The sequence below is a fragment of the Haplochromis burtoni genome, unplaced genomic scaffold (genome assembly GCF_018398535.1).
Source record: "Haplochromis burtoni strain Fernald_Lab_line unplaced genomic scaffold, NCSU_Asbu1 Contig_25, whole genome shotgun sequence".
Lineage (NCBI taxonomy): Eukaryota > Metazoa > Chordata > Actinopteri > Cichliformes > Cichlidae > Haplochromis > Haplochromis burtoni.
In genome coordinates, this window is record NW_024582386.1 from 2924099 (window position 1) to 2942264 (window position 18166).

Below are 18166 nucleotides of genomic sequence, written 5' to 3' on the forward strand. Positions count from 1 at the left end.
GCCAATACCTCAGTATAGCCAATACCTCAGTATAGCCAATACCTCAGTATAGCCAATACCTCAGTATAGCCAATACCTCAGTATAGCCAATACCTGTAAAATGCTTTAAATTAAACCTGCTGAGCATAAGCATGTTAGCATTGTCTGTCTGGACGGGCTGGCATGCTCAACTAGTGATCCGATCACTGCTGTAACTGCCTGCCTCTAAGAGCTGCTAACTGCGTTTCAGCTTAATTTAATAATGTAAAGTCTTCTGACATTAATTAGAACTGTAAATTCATCCCATTGTTTTCTCCTGACCAATCTGCCTTCGGATAATTTGGGAAAATTGATTTATATCCCTTGCACACAAAAGGTGCAAAGGTGTTTATGGCCCAATTCCTGTGCTCCTAATTCTTGACTTTACATGTTTTTGTTGTGTCTTAGTCGCTTGTGGAAGTGAGTCAGCCACTACCCCTCTCTCTTACCTCTGCTTCTAGTTTTTGGAGCCAATCACTAGCTTGTTAACACCTGCTTTACAACCAGTAAAAATGGGTGTAATGGGTAATCAGTAATGCTAGAGAAAAAAAATCATCTTTTCCTGACATTAAAAACGGTGGCATATTTGGCTTTCTCTTCTAGTGCTCGGTCATCTTTTAGGAAAAAATGTTTGAGTTGTACTGTGCACCTTCTGTTGTAGCCTACAGGACAAGCTTAACCTAGTTTGTCCTCATCTGAAGATTAAGGTGAGATTACTGCTAGTATCCTATTACAAGGTCCCCAGGTTGCCAGATCTGCACTTTGGGGCCAAAATGATTAGTTTTCCAGTATAATGTTTGAAGTAAACCCTTGGAATTAATATAGATTGTAGTGGGCTGAGGTTTAGCTTTAGGGATTCTCAGAAAATTGGAGTTAATGCAACCTGTCTTTAGGTCTGTTTTTCTACTGCTTAAAACATTATACCCTTAAAGATCAGTTTAAAGTCCATGTGGGGACCATCATGTTGTGTTTTGTAGATTAAGCTTCTCAGATTGGGTAGAAATTGCATATGTTTGCATTTCAGCATCGTGCAGTTGTGACTTCCGCTCTGTAGCGGGTTAAGCAGGTGCTGCTATGAGGGTTCTGTAAGCGCAGGGGCTGGATGTTTCTCCATTCACCCTTATGTATGTCACTAGAGGTTATAAGCCTTGTCCCTGCAGAGACTGCCCTTCAGTTGTGTCAGCTTTGACGAAAGAGTGCACATTTGTGGAAGAAACTGGGTTTTCTTTATGTAGATCTCAGGCACGGCCGAGGATTGTTCTGATCTGTTTTCTGCATGCTTGTTTGTAGACGCAGCTTTTGAATTCAGTCGCAGTCCCCCGGGGTGAGTCTCAGTTGGATCCCTGTATGCCCAACATGTACCAGTGACCTCATTATGTTGCACCTTGCTTTTATTCAAATTGATCAATTGATTTTTTTTGGGGGGGGGGGGATGCTGACTGCTTTTCTTTTAAAGCTGCTGGCATTACAGTCCCTGAGGTTACATTTCTGCCTGTACAAGAAAATTCACACAGAAACTAAACCGCAGGGATCTGTTTAGCATTTAGTGCTATTCTGGTCAAGGTTTTCTATTTATATCTAACACTGAAGAAGCTCTTGCTCAGTATTTATTTTTATTGTTTCTTTTTTATGTGGTCCAGCCAGGCTTGAGAGATTAATATTTTTCTCCTGCTTGGTCTGTCAAGTCTATAAAGTTATCAGATCTTTAGCTCTTTGTGGTTTTTGGAACAAGAGGAGCTGTTTTTCTGCTGTGCCATAGAAGCTGTCTGTCAGATTTGTGGTGTTTAGAGCTACTTTAGGGATTCTGACAGCATTTAGGTCAAACTCAGTGGGAGGACTTTTCCAGCTGGTGATTAGTGTATTTCACTGCAGCCTTTAAACTCTGTAGGTTTGTGCTTTTCAGAGCATGTTTTTTTTTTTTTTTATCCACACACTGCCATTGGCTTGAAGCTGTTTGATTAAAAGCTGATTCTTTGTGTGATGTATTCAGTCTCAGCTCATGTGTAGTTTTTATCTGTATGTGCCTTTTTTCTTTCAAAAATGTTATCCTGCATTTTCAGTGTCTGCTTTTATGCCAGTTTCCTATTGAAGTGGAAATGATCATATGTAACATCAGAGCTGACTGTTCTCAGGGCTCAGCGTTTTCCAGTTGACTTCACTGATGAATGCAAACTCAGCTGAGTTTGACCTGAAGACGTAAAGAAGCTCCGTCTTCTGTCCCACTCTGAAGTGGGAAGGTGATGCTTCAGACCGGAGGAGGCTGAGCAGCCGCTCCTGCAGTGGAAGACCTCACGGTTTAACTTTGGTTATGTAACTGTCTGTCTTTGCTGCAGCAAATGCTGAAGGCGGCTTATCTGATGCCTTTGTGAAATCTAAAGGCCGCAGTGATACCCAGGGCTGTGCGATTGTGTTACCTCTGCTCCAGGAATCTGTTCGGGTAGTTGGTGTAGTCTGCAAAAGGGAAACTGTCTCCATTTCCGGTTCCTCTACAGCTTGGAGAGTAGCTGGACAGTGTTTGTAGACACGTCCATCACTTTCATGCAAATTCCAACTGCATTACTGACTATAGTAGTGACCTAAGCAATCACAAGGAGGGATTTTTCTTTTCTCCAAATCAGTAATGCACGTTTTTCCCTCACGACAGGTGGCTGACAGATGGTCATGAACTGACCTTCATAGGCCTGCGTGACTGGTCATTAAAAATCATGCAACTGCTTTCAACTGGTCAGGAAATCCTAATTTCTCTCCTCAAGCCCAGTGGCTGCCAGATGGGACTTTATTTGCCCGATCTTACATTGTCATCGTGATTGTCATTTGTCTGAGATGGTGGACAAGTTAACATCATGTGGTTACGTGTCTGCAAAAACCTCAATAAGCAAATTTCATTTCATTAATGGCCACATCAAGGGCCAGACATGGAGTTTATTGATATGCTTTAATTTAATTTTCTTATAAAAAGAAATGTTGGAGGTCACATAGAGGCTTCGTACAGGCAGTTCTGTCCACAGAAAGCTGTTCTCGCACATGCTTCTACAAGTATCACCTAACACGTTTCATAGATCCGAACTTATGGCTGTGTCAAAAAGATCATGTAGTTCACGTGCATCAGAGCCTGGTGCTGAATTTAGCCATGATAAAATCTACATTTTCAGTTTAAAGATGAACCAAAAACCTCAAATTGGCCTCTGTGACTTGGACATTTCCTCTTGTGTGATGTGGAAATGATGACGACAATATTAGACTTGAGCTTTTGCTATAGTTGAAATGTTTTTAAGCTCAGCAAGTTTCTTGAGCTGTGGTCCCGTTCATGACTGCTGCTAGGTTGTTTTTAAAATGCTGACAGTCTGTTGTCAAAGAATATGAAGAAGACTTCAGGTTCCTGAAATTGTGCCTTTAAGTTTGTGCAGTTTGGTATATGCATGAGGTGAGTGCCATTGAAAGATACAACCAGATCTTATTAAGAACACGACGGGATTTGACCCGCCACCTTGAGTTAAAGCAAGGCCCACCAGTTATTTCATTGGCCGGCAACAACCTGCATGTTTAGAATCACTAGTGAAACTTTGAGTTTACTCACCTGTACCTTGAACCTTACCTTGAGGATTATTTGACTAGTACTATGTTTAATGATCAGACTAGTTGTAAATTCTGCATAAATTGGGTAGAGGTCTCAGCAGCACATGAGCCTGACTTCTTTCTGCTTTGCTCGTGTGAGGATGTGCTGCTCTTCAGCACAAACGACTCATTCTTTGCACATCTGCGTAAGCGCTGACTCACCGATGGTTTTCCCTCCATCTTGGTTGCTCCTTGTACTGCTTTTCAGCTTATACAACTACAAGAACTACAACTATACAAGAGAATGTAAACAGTTGAGTTTTTTGCGATCTATTTAAAATAGTGAAAATTTGAATTGGCTACACATAAAACATACTGTAGTAGGAAGAGTTCTGTTTTGCTCAAAAACCCACATTGAACTGCACTTTGCAGAATAGGTTTCTGTGCTTTAATGTTGGTAAAACACTGTTTTTCCTCACGCTGTAGACTGCTGGAGCACATTTTCTCACCCTTTGTTTAAAACTCCCTCTTTAACATCCTAAACCTAGTCTGCTTAGCTGGTTCAATGAAAATATGGCAAAGCTGGTTACATAGTCATGGTGTTTCCTAGCTTAAAATAGTCCTTTGGAGGCTCATTATATGCATAAACTCTATTGGTCCACATAAAGTTAAACAAAAAGTCTGTATTTGCTTGCCTAACAATAGGCTGTGTATTTTCCAGGCTAATTTTGGTGAATTTGAGTAAGTAAAAATGACAAAACCTCACCAAAAATGCTTATATTTATATTTGCTCTGTGGTTTATTTAACCATCAGACAACCAAGGTTAGTTGTATGACAGATTAATGACTTTTCCAAGCAAATACATGCACGCACACACTCCTCCCTAGCTGTTGAGACAAAAAAATGTGCTTACTTATGAGTTCTTTATTTTATTGTCAGACAACTACTGTCTGAGTGTGCAGCAAGTACAGACCTGTTTTTAACTAATTAACTGTGGAAATACTCCCAAATTTGCTGATCTGCTTCTTTGGAAGGGAAAAGGAAAGCTGCATCTAAATCTAACTTTTTTTTTTTTTTTTTTTTTTTTAAATAGTTTCATACACTAAAAATATATGTTCCAATTATTGTGAATTGTGATCTGCCTTTTTGGTTCAAGAGTGAACATGAAATCTGTGAGGTGGACAAAGGTTATTCATGAATGAGGAATTCTTTTTGTATTTTGTCACAGATTCTTAAGATAATGCCTCTGGCACAGGGAAGTAGATTCTCTATGTAAAATCCCTCATTGTTAAAAACTTTCCCCATGCAGTGATGTAATGCAGCTGGTTACTATCTTTCTTTGTGGAGGTTGAGGGAAAGTGCACTCTATTTTGAGTGGATTGGTGATTCACAATCTTGAGGATGCTTGTAAACTTTCTGAGAAAGCCTGTCACAGAGCTCAAGCTGAATTCATTCTGTGTTACGATTTTCTTTTTCTTTGGCACCCAGATGACTCATCCTGCTGCATTTCCTACTAGGCATTTTTAAACACTGGCCATATCCCGCGTTACCTGCTGTGGCTGCCTGGGGAATTTACTTGGAGCCTTATTCACCTAATAGTTTGCTACCACACTTATCCCGTAGCTTAAACCCCAGCAGTGGTTTTCCTGGCTGCCTTTCACAGCTGTTTACCCACATGCTTCCTCTTCCTCCACCTCACTGCCTCAATCCTCTGAATCACAAGTCTTCAGATGTGACTGTTTTCAGTTACTCACCACAATCTATATTTTCCTTATTTCCTCTCCTGTTTTCTTTTCAATAAGTCTGGCTTTTGATACTTAAGATGCCTCTTCCCCGTTCCTTCTGACTTGAACTCAAAGGAACTTTCTCCATATGTCGCTGAACAGAATTATTTAGCTGCTGTGTTGGTTGACCTGTGGCCCGTTCCCACTAAACACTGATTCTTCCATCCTTCAGCTCCCTTTGAGTTAAGGTTACCAGTTGGGGTCTGGTAACCTTAACTCCAGTCGGAGTCTGTGAGCCGTCATAGGGTGAGAGGCGAGATACATCCTGTTCACCTAACCCTAATCCAAAACCATTCATGCTTACATTCACACCTGCTGACAATTTAGATTGTACAGTTAACCGAACTCTTTGAACTGTTCTTTATGTAGCCCCTACAGATTTATACACATCTGCACAGCAAACTGCTGTGGCTGCCGATATTTTTGGGTTGATATCATTCTTGTGAGTTCAGTATCTCTTGAAGATGTTTGAAGAATCTGAAGAAATTCTCTAAACTTTGATACAGTTGAAAGCATCAAGCATGTAAGCTGCAGGTTGGAGGCATAAGTGTGATTTATAGCCATTTATAATTATGTATGGACCATATGTGGCAAAATTCATCCAAATTATCAGGAATATTGTACTTGGTGCTTAATTATTGTATTAAACAGTGATCCTTACTGTGCTAGTTGCTGTTGAACCACTGGACAATCACTGAAACTAATTGTGTTTGATTAGAAAATTTGATTCAAACAGCAACTGTTGGCTAAACGTACTCTTGACCCACCACTACAGAAAATGTTCCTTAACTGGATATGTAGTATAGTGAGACTGCTTAGCCTGGACATGAATACACGAGGTTTCTTATGTATACGTGGTGCAATATAAAGCTGATGATCCTTTTTGCCTGTGAATGAGATCCCCATGTGCAGACGGTCACTCCTGAATTTCCTAATTTCCCTGCCCACTACAGTGCATGTTGTACTACAGATGGATTAAAAGGTTGCATAATAAGACACTAAGGAATAGGATATTTGTTTTAGCCTGGGAACAGGATTATCAACTGCACACAGAGACGATTGAGGAATGATAACGATGTAACACTATGACAGCAATCTTTTCCCAGTGAGAATAGGTGGGTTGATTTTTGGAAATTGAGAGAATCTATTCCTGCTTTTTTTTTTTTTTTTTTTTTTTTAAATCTTTTCTTTCTGGAGGGCTTTTTTAAATCTTTTGATGTTTAATAGGCAAACAAATTGTATTATTGGTTATAATCCAATATGCATATCTGTGCACAGAGACTTTGAAGAGCAGGTGCTCACGTCAGAAAAAGCCATTATAAAATAATAAGAAAATATTGAGTTGCACACAGTAGCAGACGCTTTCCTTGCTTGCGTACTTACCGATTTATTTATATCTACGAAAATATTTTCATAAAGAGTCGGTGATCTTATTCAATTTCATAATATTCCAAAATATCATACACTTAAGTAATGAAAATGATGAAAAATCGATAAAATTTACAGTGATGTGTTGTGACTCCACAAAGATATGTTGAGGACTAATGCTCATGACATTATGATCACATGGTTCTTTCTGTTGTCACACATGGAGTCCAACAGAGCTCAGGTGATTTTTAAAGCAGAATAGCTTGCTTTTTATAAGTGGGCTGTTACTGCTTATGTTCGTCCAGCTGTAATCGTATCTCAACTTCATAATGCTGACAAACGTGGACGAAGCTAGTGCAAACACGGTCGTTACCTGGCTGTCGCTAATAAAAGCAGGTCAGAGCCATGCTGCTGCTCCTCTGGGTGCTGCAACGGCACGCATAGCTGGCTGTGAAGATAAGATTTCTGGGCCGGGCATTGTTGGGCAGAGGTTAGTTTTTGTTTAATAAAATTGGAAATTAATTATATACAGTTTCTAAAATCCCAATGCGTTGAATTAACTGAAACTGATGCCCATTCAGAACTCTCTTTCACCATGATCATGAGTTCAGAATTTTGTCTGACCCTGTGATTCCTCAGATATGTTACCAGACCCGTTTTGGCTTTTGGACTATACAAACAAAACAAACAACAAAAAAACCCCAAAAAAACTCCATTTAAGCTACAATGTGCTGCACCTTGATGTACCAGGACATCAAGTACATTGTCACAACTGTGAAAATGGATCGTACAGTATCCAAGTAAAATCCCACACTCTAGAACTGCGTGGTTTGTGTCAGTTATTTCAGTAGTCAGTCTGATTAAATGAGTTTCTTTTCGCCTTGTTGACCTTAACATACCTAAACGTGTGCACTCCACACCCTTCTCTTCCATGTAGTACACTCCCAGACTCCAAAGACGAGTGCAGTGCTGTTTTTGGCACCAAACCAGCGCATATCCAGCCATGCCCATCAGAACTAGCTTCACTCACAGCAACAGTCTGGTTTGTTTGGGACGCCTCCCTCTTTCAACAATACACATCTGGAAATAGAATATGCAGTGCAGTAATGACAGAGCATTTATTTAATGGCTCTGGTGACAAGTGGCAAACAAAATAAACACAGAAGTTACAGCAAATGGCAAAATTTACTGAAGTCAATTTTTGTGTTTGCTGCTGAAACTTCAGGTGAAGTGCTCTGTATCCTTAGCCTTTGAGTATCAAAGGATGTCCACATGCGGAATAGTATTTTAATTTTTGTGGGTACTTTGCTAAATGTCTTCACTCCCACCGCGCTCTGAAATCATTTGGCCCGGTCATAACGATATCTGACGTTTCCAAGGTTGTTTCAGGTCGACTGACCAATACTTCCGACACTTGTTGACCTCAGACCGAGGGTTAGATCAGTGAACTAAGTGCGCTGATGTAAAACTAGCAGTTTTGGGTGATCTGATAGTTGTTTGAAACATCAGGAAAAAAAAAATGAAGGTCATGTCCTACTAATTAATGAGAGAAGGCAGTGATGAAATGAAATCATCTCCTGGATTATGGTAATTATTAAGTTTCAGTCGGATACACTGGCCTTTTTACTCATTCACTTTGAAGACGTGAACTGTCCTCCGTTGAGGTGAACTGAGGTTTGTTGTAGATACGGTTGTTTATCTGAGTAAGGCAAGGGTACTATGAAATGAGGCTTGTTCCATGAGGATGTGCTGGTGTGCTTTTAATTATAGCGGAGCAGGAGGAGACAAAAAGCTGAATGTCGTCTGTCAGCTGGAAAGAACATAATGTTGGCATAGTTAACTTGGAGTAAACAGATTTCAGCAGATGGGAAAGAAATGTTTTTACCCCTCGAGCTAAGAAGAGCCACCGATTTGAACCAATACAGTGAAGACTTACAGCAGAGTATTACTGCATTTGCTTTCTGCAAATACGATACTGAGGACATATGACATTGAATACAGTATAAAGGAAGTTTGTGGAGTGACCGACGTGATTACTCATTAAACGTGGTCTGATTTCATCAAGCTGAAGTTGTCTGGCCATAGTTCGCTCCTGCTTCTGCAGTATTGGTCAGAATTTAACCAAACTTAAATGCAATGATCACCCAAATTGTGATCATAGTCACAGTCAAGGTCATTGTTGTTGGTCTCAGTGGATTTTACTTATTAGTGTGCACAATCCCGCTAACTAGTGACAAGAAAACGTATCCTTTTCTTTCTGTAGTTCACACATTACATGTGAATTGTGGTGATTGTGAGACGCATGAGCTGCTATTCACTCACGTCGGCGTAACATCCGATTGAGCCATGTAAGAATAAAGGAGGTGTTTATCCAGAGAATTCGCACAGTGAGCAGAAGTCATGGTTGTTGCCTCCTTGATGCTCTGCAGAACATTTTCTATTGTCAGGAAACATGTCCGACTGAGACTCGCGTGACATTATGAAGCATTCATGTGTGGAAATCCTTTTCATCATAACTATTCAAAACACAATTTGACTTATCGAATGCATAAACGTTGTACTGTTCATGCCTTTAACACAATGAGTAATCACTCACATTGCGTGCTAGAAAAAGTAAGCAAACCTTACTTTCTTTTTGGTGTTCCAGTTTAGGAGATGATGAAAGTTGTCAGTGTGTGCACCTTTAGAAGTGATCCTCACAATAATTAAAGTCAACACTTGCAAGTACAACTGTTTGTTTCAGAATTTATCTGTTGTTCAAGCCCCTGAGTGCCTAAAGCTACAAAATGTAAAATCAACTTGGTGGCCTGTACAAAATAATAACCTACAACCTCTTCTTTTTAGGTTATTGACTCACTGGGTGTCATGATCTACAAAGCTCTAGACTATGGCCTCAAAGAAAACGAAGAGCGCGAGCTCAGCCCGCCGCTGGAGCGCCTCATCGACATGATGACCAACACGGAGGAAACGGAGAGTGACCCCTGTCCCGACGAGGGCTACGAGGCCACAGAAGAAGAGGATGAATGCGAAGAAGAGGAGGAAGGGGACCTCGTGTCTGATGGCTCCAGCAGTACAATCACTAGCATCCGGAGCTATCGAGACATCATCATGGTAGGGTTTAATTTTATTAAGATACACATGTAATCGGTTTGCAATGAGAGCTTAGTTTGTCTGCCAGATTCCTTGAGTACATAAATCTGTTCTCAACACGTGCTGCTTCTATTAACTCTAATAATTAACTGCAGTGTTCCTGCTGTAGAGCTTCATCAGTCTGATCACTTGGTCCATAATGGATTGAAATGGCAGAGCAAATTGAAATAAAGCAAAGCTATCGCAGTCATATGAAATGTGTGGCTTTCTGTTTTGTGTGGAATAAACTGCCGTATAGTTTGTGTGCTTGCCACATTTTTACAGCTGGCTTATTAAGAAAGCAGTGCAGCCGCATGTAATCACCCCAGCACAAACGTTTTCCCCTGATAGAAGCTGTCACACTGTAAATTCCCCAAGTAGCTTCTGAATAAGACGGGTAATTATAGCCCTGTAAACACACTGGTATTAAGGGAATGGGGTTAGAAGGTTTCACAGCCTGTGTTATAAAGCCTTATAAAACTGATGTGGAACACAAATATCAGGTCTGTTTTGCTGCCTGTGTGCATCTTCCCTAAGCTCTTACTACTCCAGCAATCACTCTGTTCAGTGTAAAGTCATTATGGCATGGCTGCGGACAGATCTGGCACATCTACATCCAGTCTTATTCTCTTCTGACAAACAGAGGTACGTCACTTTGAAGTTCCAGCGAAACGTGAAGCTGGTACAGTATGACAGGACCTGCTAGCTGACATCCTACTTAGACAGGAATATTTAAATGTTAAAGTGATGAATGGGTTTGCTCATTGCTCTTGTACAATGGAGTGAACGGAGGCTACATGAGCTGGTATTGTTCTACTGAAAGTGAGTTAGGGGTTTGGATCCAGCCACATTTATGCCAATTATGGCTCATCAAATGAAGCCCTGAGTTTAACATCAAATTTAACTCCATATTCTTATGTTTGCACACTTGATTTCCAGAAGTCGTGCTGTTATTTTGCAGTTTCACTTGGTTTTTCCATATAAACATTTTTTTTGCATGTTTCCACAGAGAATTGTTATCAGTAGAAACAATGGAAACGACAGCTGCTGTGATATTTTAAGAATGTTTTAACTCTCACTTCTCAGGTGTCATATCACCTGTTATTTTCCCATCGTGACAAGAAGGCGTCTGTTTGCAGAGTCAGACATTTTTTCAGCTTGCCAAGCCCTTTACCTGAAAATGAAAATATGCCATCAGTCTGGTTCGGTATTGTTTTTTTGGAGATTATTTGACAGCACATGCATAACTCCTTCAGGTAACTCTTATTGTCACAACAATTGGACTCGGATACCACGCAGGTCGGAGCTTTAAATGGTGCGCAACCAGTGATTGTCAGGCAGTGTTGTTCCAGCTGGTCAAGCAGGTTTAGTGTTATTTTTGTCAAGTTCCCCAACATCACACGATGTCTTTAGCCACGCATGAGGCATGACTGAGAATTAAAATGCCCACTTTGGTCCAGATTGGAGTTAAATTAGTCTCAATAGGGTTACAAAAGTGTACAAAGTGTATGATCCACAAGCATAAAGACGATTTACAAATGTACATAAAGGTTTGTGTGTAATTTGGAGTACTGACAAATGTGTGCTTCAATCCACACACAGATATAAAGCAGCTTTATTGATTGTTTATTCCATAAGCACCAGTATATGTAATACATTGCATTCTTTGCCTCTACAGCTATGTTCTTCCCACCTACCCAGTCCATCAGATGCCCCCAACCATTACCAGGCTGTGTGCCGGGCTCTGTACGCCGAGAGCAGAGAACTGCGCACTTTCTTGGAGAAGATCAGGAGTGCCAAGGAGGTATGAACTTTTGATGTGTGACATTATGACGTTATTGCTAATTGAAGTGCAGATGAGTGCGACAGTCTTCTGCACTTACCTATTTTAAATATTATCGCTACATTTCCAAAGTTGGGTGAACTTTTATGTAAGTCACTCAAGAACTAAGAGGGCACGTCACAAATTTCTCATATTATAAACATGAGCGCTAAGAAAAACTGATGGACAGAACAGACTGTGAGAAAGGACCAAACTCTTTTCTAACGGTTTTACCACTCTGGTTTGGTACATATGTTTGCTTAAACTGCTGGAATAGGGATCTATTCGGCCAACGGACTTATTGCTGGGGAAAGAAAATCCCAGAGTGGTGCCCAGAAGCAGAAACAACAGTCCACGAAGTGATTATAGTACAGATTGACTGAGACGGTGGGTGTCCCTGGATGACCCTCTTGTTAGGCCAGCCATGAGCTCGAGTGCTTGGCATAACTTAATTCTGAATGGGCATGTTCTGGCATCCTCTCTCAAGTAGCTGTGCTCAACCTAACAGGAACGGTTGTGTAAGCGGGATGTTTTTACTGGAGTAGCTGAGAGTTATTAGGGTGGAATACCCACTCCTTTTTTTTTTTTTTTAATTTATTTTATTTAGAGCAATATAAATTATTTTTTACAGTCATGAGGGGAAAAACGATTCTCAGTTGAATAACTAAATATGCCCTTACTGCTTCCATATTAAGAGGTTAAGTAGCAGGAGGCAGGTGCTGCTAATCAAATGCTTTTGATTAACTGATCATCAGCAAGTCTTAGCAGCCCTATATATTAAAAAAAAAGAAAGGGGGGGGGAAGAGGTTTTGCCAGTTTCTGGTATGAGTGTTAATGCAATGGCATGATCTTCCCAGGAGTGGATGTCTCAACAAATTCACTCCAAGTTCAGAGTGCATTGCTCAGAAAAAATGCAAAAGACCCAAGAGCTATGTCTCCGAGTCTACAGGCCTCAGGTGGTGTGTTCAACCTTAAACCTTAGTGCAGTGCAATTAGAAAAAGACTGAACAAGTATGGCCTGTTTGGAAGGGTTGTCACAGAAAGCCTCTGCACTCTAAAAAGATCATGTCTGCACAGCTTTTCTCCAAATGTAGACAAACTTATCCACTTTGTCTCATCTGTCCGAAAGTATGTTGTTCAAAAAGTCTTGTGTTTTGTTTAGATGCAGCCTTATAAATATAACACAGCATATGAGCGCAAACGACTAATGCCAACGATAAAGGACTGAAGTGGAAGGGTGACAGTTTGGGCTTGTTTTGCAGCCACCTGGGCACTTTGCAGAGATTGAGTTGACCATGAACTCCTCTGTGTACCAAAGTATTCTGGAGTCAAATGTGAGGCCGTCTGCCTGGCAGCTAAAGCTTTGCTGAAACTGGACAGTGATCCCAAGAAAATCAGCAAATCTAAAAAAATAAAATAAAATGGCTGAAAACGAGATTGAACAGACCAGATTGAAAGGCCGTGGTGGGATCTTAAGAGAGAAATAAGTTTAAGGAGACCATGTAGCAAAGCCAGAAATGGTAGGTTTGCTGTACAATATGTACTGTAAACACTAGCTTCTGTAGCAGGCATGATTCATGCAAACAGTCTTATGTAAGACGGTGTGGTTATAGAATCAAGTTTAACTTTATTACAGCAATTTAAAGAGCTTACAGGATTGCATCAGACCACTGGTGTATAGGGGACTGGCTGTAGCCTTAAAGGCCTCTGGATGATTGCTAATAAGCAACCATACACTGTACCACACACATCACACATGCTTCCAAATTAGGAAATGATCAGTTTTTCTTTTAGTTTCTCTCACTGTTTCGGACTTTTCTCTAACAAGATTGTGAACAGCATTCTTCTCTTGGGAGCCAGCCAGACTAGAAACCAATGTAAATGTATTGAAAACGGCGTCACTGACTCACTAAATGTTATCATCGTTCAAAACAGGAATGACCCCAGGGAAGTGAAGGTGGGAGATGCATATGCAACTTTCATATCACTTTCACTGAAAGACAGAGGTCGGAACAGTGGGAGTCGGAAGTTAAAATATTACATAACAATTTTTTTTTTTTTTTCCCCCTTAGGGACTTCTTTCTTTGATCTAAAACCCTGGTGTTATGGTAATTTGTCATTTTTAAATTGAGATTAACCAGCACAGAAAAAAGATTGAAAGTATTAGACATGTCAGAAATGAGGTTGATCTTGAGCAGTATCACAACTGAAGTAGGTCACCCAGAACAGTTCTGCATAACAGATTCAGCAGTCACATATTAATGGCAGTCATTAGTTGTTCATTGACCTTTTTTTGGGTCATTGTTTTTTTGTTGTTGTGTTTTTTTTTTTTTTTTTTTTTTTTTTTTTTTCCCTTCTGGCATAAATTCGATTTCAAGATGAGAAGGATCCGCCTGGTCATGTGAATCCACATTTGTTTAATTAAACAGGCTGCCATGACATTATGGGCAATATGCCTAGGACCTTAACCTAATATTTGTCTGGGAGAGAGTTGGGCACAAGTTCACTACCATCACTTTGCTCATTTTCTGTCTCATTTTTTCCTCGCTAACATTCCATGTTATCCCATTTTGCTATCTTGCCTAGAACCTTCGGAAGATGGAAGGGGAGACTCAGGAAGAACCTGTTAAAGACCTCGATGAGCTGCAAAATGCAGACTGGGTAAGAAGATCTACTTGGTACAGCAATTATCACTTTAAGGCAGGAATGTCAAACTCATTGTACATCATGAGCCACATGCAGTCTACTTTGATCTTGAGTGGGCCAGACCAGTGAAAGGCATTGCAAATGCATAAGTGCATCACTAACCGTGCCGCTTGTATTCCAATCAGGCACGGTTCTGGGTACAGGTGATGAGAGATCTAAGACATGGTGTAAAGTTGAAGAAGGTCCAGGAGCGCCAGTACAACCCACTACCCATAGAGTACCAGCTCACACCCTACGAGATGTTGATGGACGACATCCGTTCAAAACGTTACAAGCTGCGAAAAGTCATGGTGAGGGTGTTTGGAGTTTTTTTGTTTTCGTCCTCTGTGTAGTTCAAAGACAAGCGATGGTTTTGTTCTGTAGTGTGACCTTCCATTCTTTTTATCACGTCTTCATGTTACTTTTAATGTCTTCTCCCAGGTGAATGGGGACATTCCTCCACGGTTAAAGAAGAGCGCACATGAGGTCATTCTGGAGTTCATCAGGTCACGACCTCCTCTCAACCCTGTGAGTCGTGCAGAACACGGTGTCAGTAATTAGCATGGAGGCTCAAAATCAATAAAAATACATGAATTTATTAATTTGCAATTACACACAATAATATTGTATTTGATAAATATATATATATACACACTTTTAAATGTATTATCTCAAACAAATTTTGGCATTAATCTAAAAATATGTCCTGTTTAATTGTTGCTTGATTAGCTCTCGGTTACACAAAACTTGAAACCAGTCAGTAACCAGGCAACCACTGGTCAACAGGAAAGCAGTTGGTGAGTGGTTGTTCACGGTCGCTAGGGAAAATTGGTTGCAAAGCCATAAAGCTCATTTTTCTGCAGTTTTCCCATTTTAGTGGTCCTGGTTGCCAGGGTGCCCACTGCCTGTCTCTTAAGTTGGATTTGATCTTAGTTCTCTAGTGAACCCTTAATGGGCTTTAGCCATTAGCCAGTCAACCAATAGTACAATAGTACCAATTGTAGTATGCTCAAAACACACTTTAAATTATAGCTCGTTTAAGCTGCATCCGTGATAAAGTAATTATTTTTTTAAAATGGATATATAGCTTTGTTTAGGGGGAAAAAAACAACTTTTGAGCAAAATAAACAAGTAAATAAATAAAATGACAGATATAGAAGCAAAATAAAGCAGACATATAATGTTGCATTTAAAAAAAAAAAGCAAACAAATCTTCTGTTATATACTAGATTTGACATTTTAATGACATCAGTTTAATTATTGAATCCTAAATTTACTTTAAAAAAAAAAGCTTGGTCCTTTGTAGCATGTGTCATGTATGTAATTGGTATAGTATTTAAGTATACCTCATGTACTCCACTTTCAGTACAGTAAAATTGCACTTGGACAGTGACGTGACAATTGTCGTCTATATTCAGCACAGCTGTGAAAACACTGAAGTCTGTGACATCAATATTTAGTTGTCACTTATGATACCAGTACCCTGCCATACACGATGCTGCAGATGCCAGATGGCTGAGTGTGACTGTTGACACATGCAAGTCTATCATTGCTTTTAGCTAAATGATTAATTTTGACTGAGAGAATAGCTGAACGACGTCATCACGCACTCTTTCAGAGCAGAGGTGTGAGAGGAAAATCTTGGTAATCAAGTACGCACTCCTGATTGTCACGACAGGTCTCTGCTCGCAAACTCAAACCACACCCTCCGCGTCCCCGGAGCCTTCACGAGCGACTGCTGGAGGACATAAAAGCGGAAAGGAAGCTGAGGCCGGTTTCACCCGACATGATCCGCAGAAACCGCCTGGGTGAGATGACGATTACACAAACCCACGCTCAGAAATGATTCTACTTATGGCCTGACATATAAGCACGAACTCGCACTGCTCTGACTCACATGCAAATGTATTGATCTTTAGAAGAAATCTCTCTGGGGGAGCGTTGTTCTTAACTTTCTGCATGACAGCTTTCAGTGAACCTAACCCATCCACTCAGGACATAAAACATTATCCATGAATTAATCATTCTTAACTGCAGCCATCACGAGTACTCTAACAGCCTGCTTCCTGCATCGATCTCCTCGCTTTATTAAAGGTGTCAGTGTTTAAACAAGGATCATGCTGACTGCAGCTGTGAGCCTTCATGTCTTTAGTATAGCTGTTACTGCAGTTGCCCAAAGATGCCCAGGTCTCTGCTTGTGACCTTAAGTGACATTACTCATTATGTAATGCAGTGCCTTTTGAAGTGAGCAGTACATAGGTCGTAATCCTCTTTTAGTATATAATGGTTATACATGGACTGAACGTGGTTTCAATTAAAGCTAAAAAAGCAGCAGTCTTTACCATCCAGTGTTCTGTGCAGTTCATAGACCAATCCCTTTGTAAGTGACTTCAGTAAACTAATGTTCAGTTGTTGCATAATCGTACATATGGGGCAATTCTGTTAAACTGTTTATGAAAATCTGAGATTATGGAGCCGTTGTGAACGCATGGACGTGTTAAACTGGGATGATTCTGACATCATCGTCCATTATAACATAACATTTTCTTTGTTTTCTATTTTGCTTCCTTTCTTTCCTTTTTTTCCTCCCAAATATGGGCATATCTGTCAGTCATGCGACCCCTTAGCATGTCTCACAGCTTTGACTCATCAGGTAAAGTTCATGTCACCTGTTATGTTCTATCCTATTGTTGTGCCCGTGTTTTATTCTAGGCTATTTTTTAGGATTTAGATTCTTGCTTCTCCCTGATTTAAACACACCCCACATACTTCATGCTTGTGTTGTACAAGTGCATTTATGACACACTACTGTCACTTACTGGCTGTTTATTATAAAGACACTTTCTGAAGGTGAGAGGAAAGATGGGTCAGCACAGTGCACCTTAATCTTAGGATGTGTGAAACTGTGCTGGTAATGTTCTGTTGCTGGGGTGATTTTTGGGGCAGCCTGTGGACACAATAAACGTACAAACTCCAGAGAGGGAGGGGATATATTTTAGGGGAGATGCTAGTCACAGAGGCTGTCTGTGGTATAGCTGTTATGAGATGGCAATTGGGCCAAAGCCAGTAAAGTGAGATTACAAATCATCACTCTCTCTACGGCTTGCCTCCCGTGCTGGTCATCCTAATCCTCCCTCTCAATGTGAAAAGTGAAAGAATTATGTAACGCTGCTGTCAGCAGCCTAACCCCTTAGATAAATGGTTGGGAATGGGAGATGACGGTTCGAATGTAGCGTTACAGTTCACGAGGTGACCACGATCCAAATTATGTACGAGAATAACTTTTAGCACTGTGGCTGCACTCATTGTCTTTCCCTGCTTCCTCCCCCGCACTTCCCTTCGTACGCCTCTCCCTCTGTGCTTTCTAGTTTACGCACAATGTGTTTAAGCTTTAATATAGACCACTATCGCACAGCGTCCTGTTAATTCACACCCGGGGTCTGTACTATGAAGCGGGCTACAACTGTGATCGCGCAAAGCGCTGTCAGTCGCAGGTTTTCACATCTCCAAGTCAACCCAGGTTTTCTGATTCCAGCTAGATGTGGTTTAATTTACATAGAGCTGCATACTTCTCGCAAGGATGGATAGATGGATGGATAGACACATACATGTGGATATATATATAAATTGTGAATCTCAACCTCCTCCACACTCTGAGACCCACTGGATTAATGTGTCCCTGAGATTTACTCTTGGGTAAGGCTGTCTTAAGTTTATTCTTCCAGCTGCAACCCAGGTGGTGTTAAAGGCTCAAGCGAAGAACACATATTTATTAAAACTACAAGGCAGCCTTCCAGATCTTCT

At 40.6% G+C, this 18166-nt stretch overlaps 1 protein-coding gene across 7 annotated transcripts in view; it reads left to right on the forward strand.

Annotated features, from left to right (window-relative positions):
* Positions 1-18166, forward strand: part of spire1a (spire-type actin nucleation factor 1a) — a 39599-nt gene that overhangs the window by 14449 nt on the left and 6984 nt on the right. For 4 of the 7 annotated variants that reach the window (XM_005917421.3, XM_005917423.3, XM_005917422.3 and 1 more), the window contains exons 3-9: positions 9571-9837; positions 11534-11659; positions 14264-14338; positions 14509-14673; positions 14804-14890; positions 16041-16170; positions 16974-17015. In XM_005917421.3, coding sequence (XP_005917483.1) covers positions 9571-9837; positions 11534-11659; positions 14264-14338; positions 14509-14673; positions 14804-14890; positions 16041-16170; positions 16974-17015 — 892 coding nt within the window. The remainder of the gene's footprint in view (positions 1-9570; positions 9838-11533; positions 11660-14263; positions 14339-14508; positions 14674-14803; positions 14891-16040; positions 16171-16973; positions 17016-18166) is intronic. The other 3 variants (XM_005917424.3, XM_005917426.3, XM_014332125.2) reach the window with 1 other exon arrangement.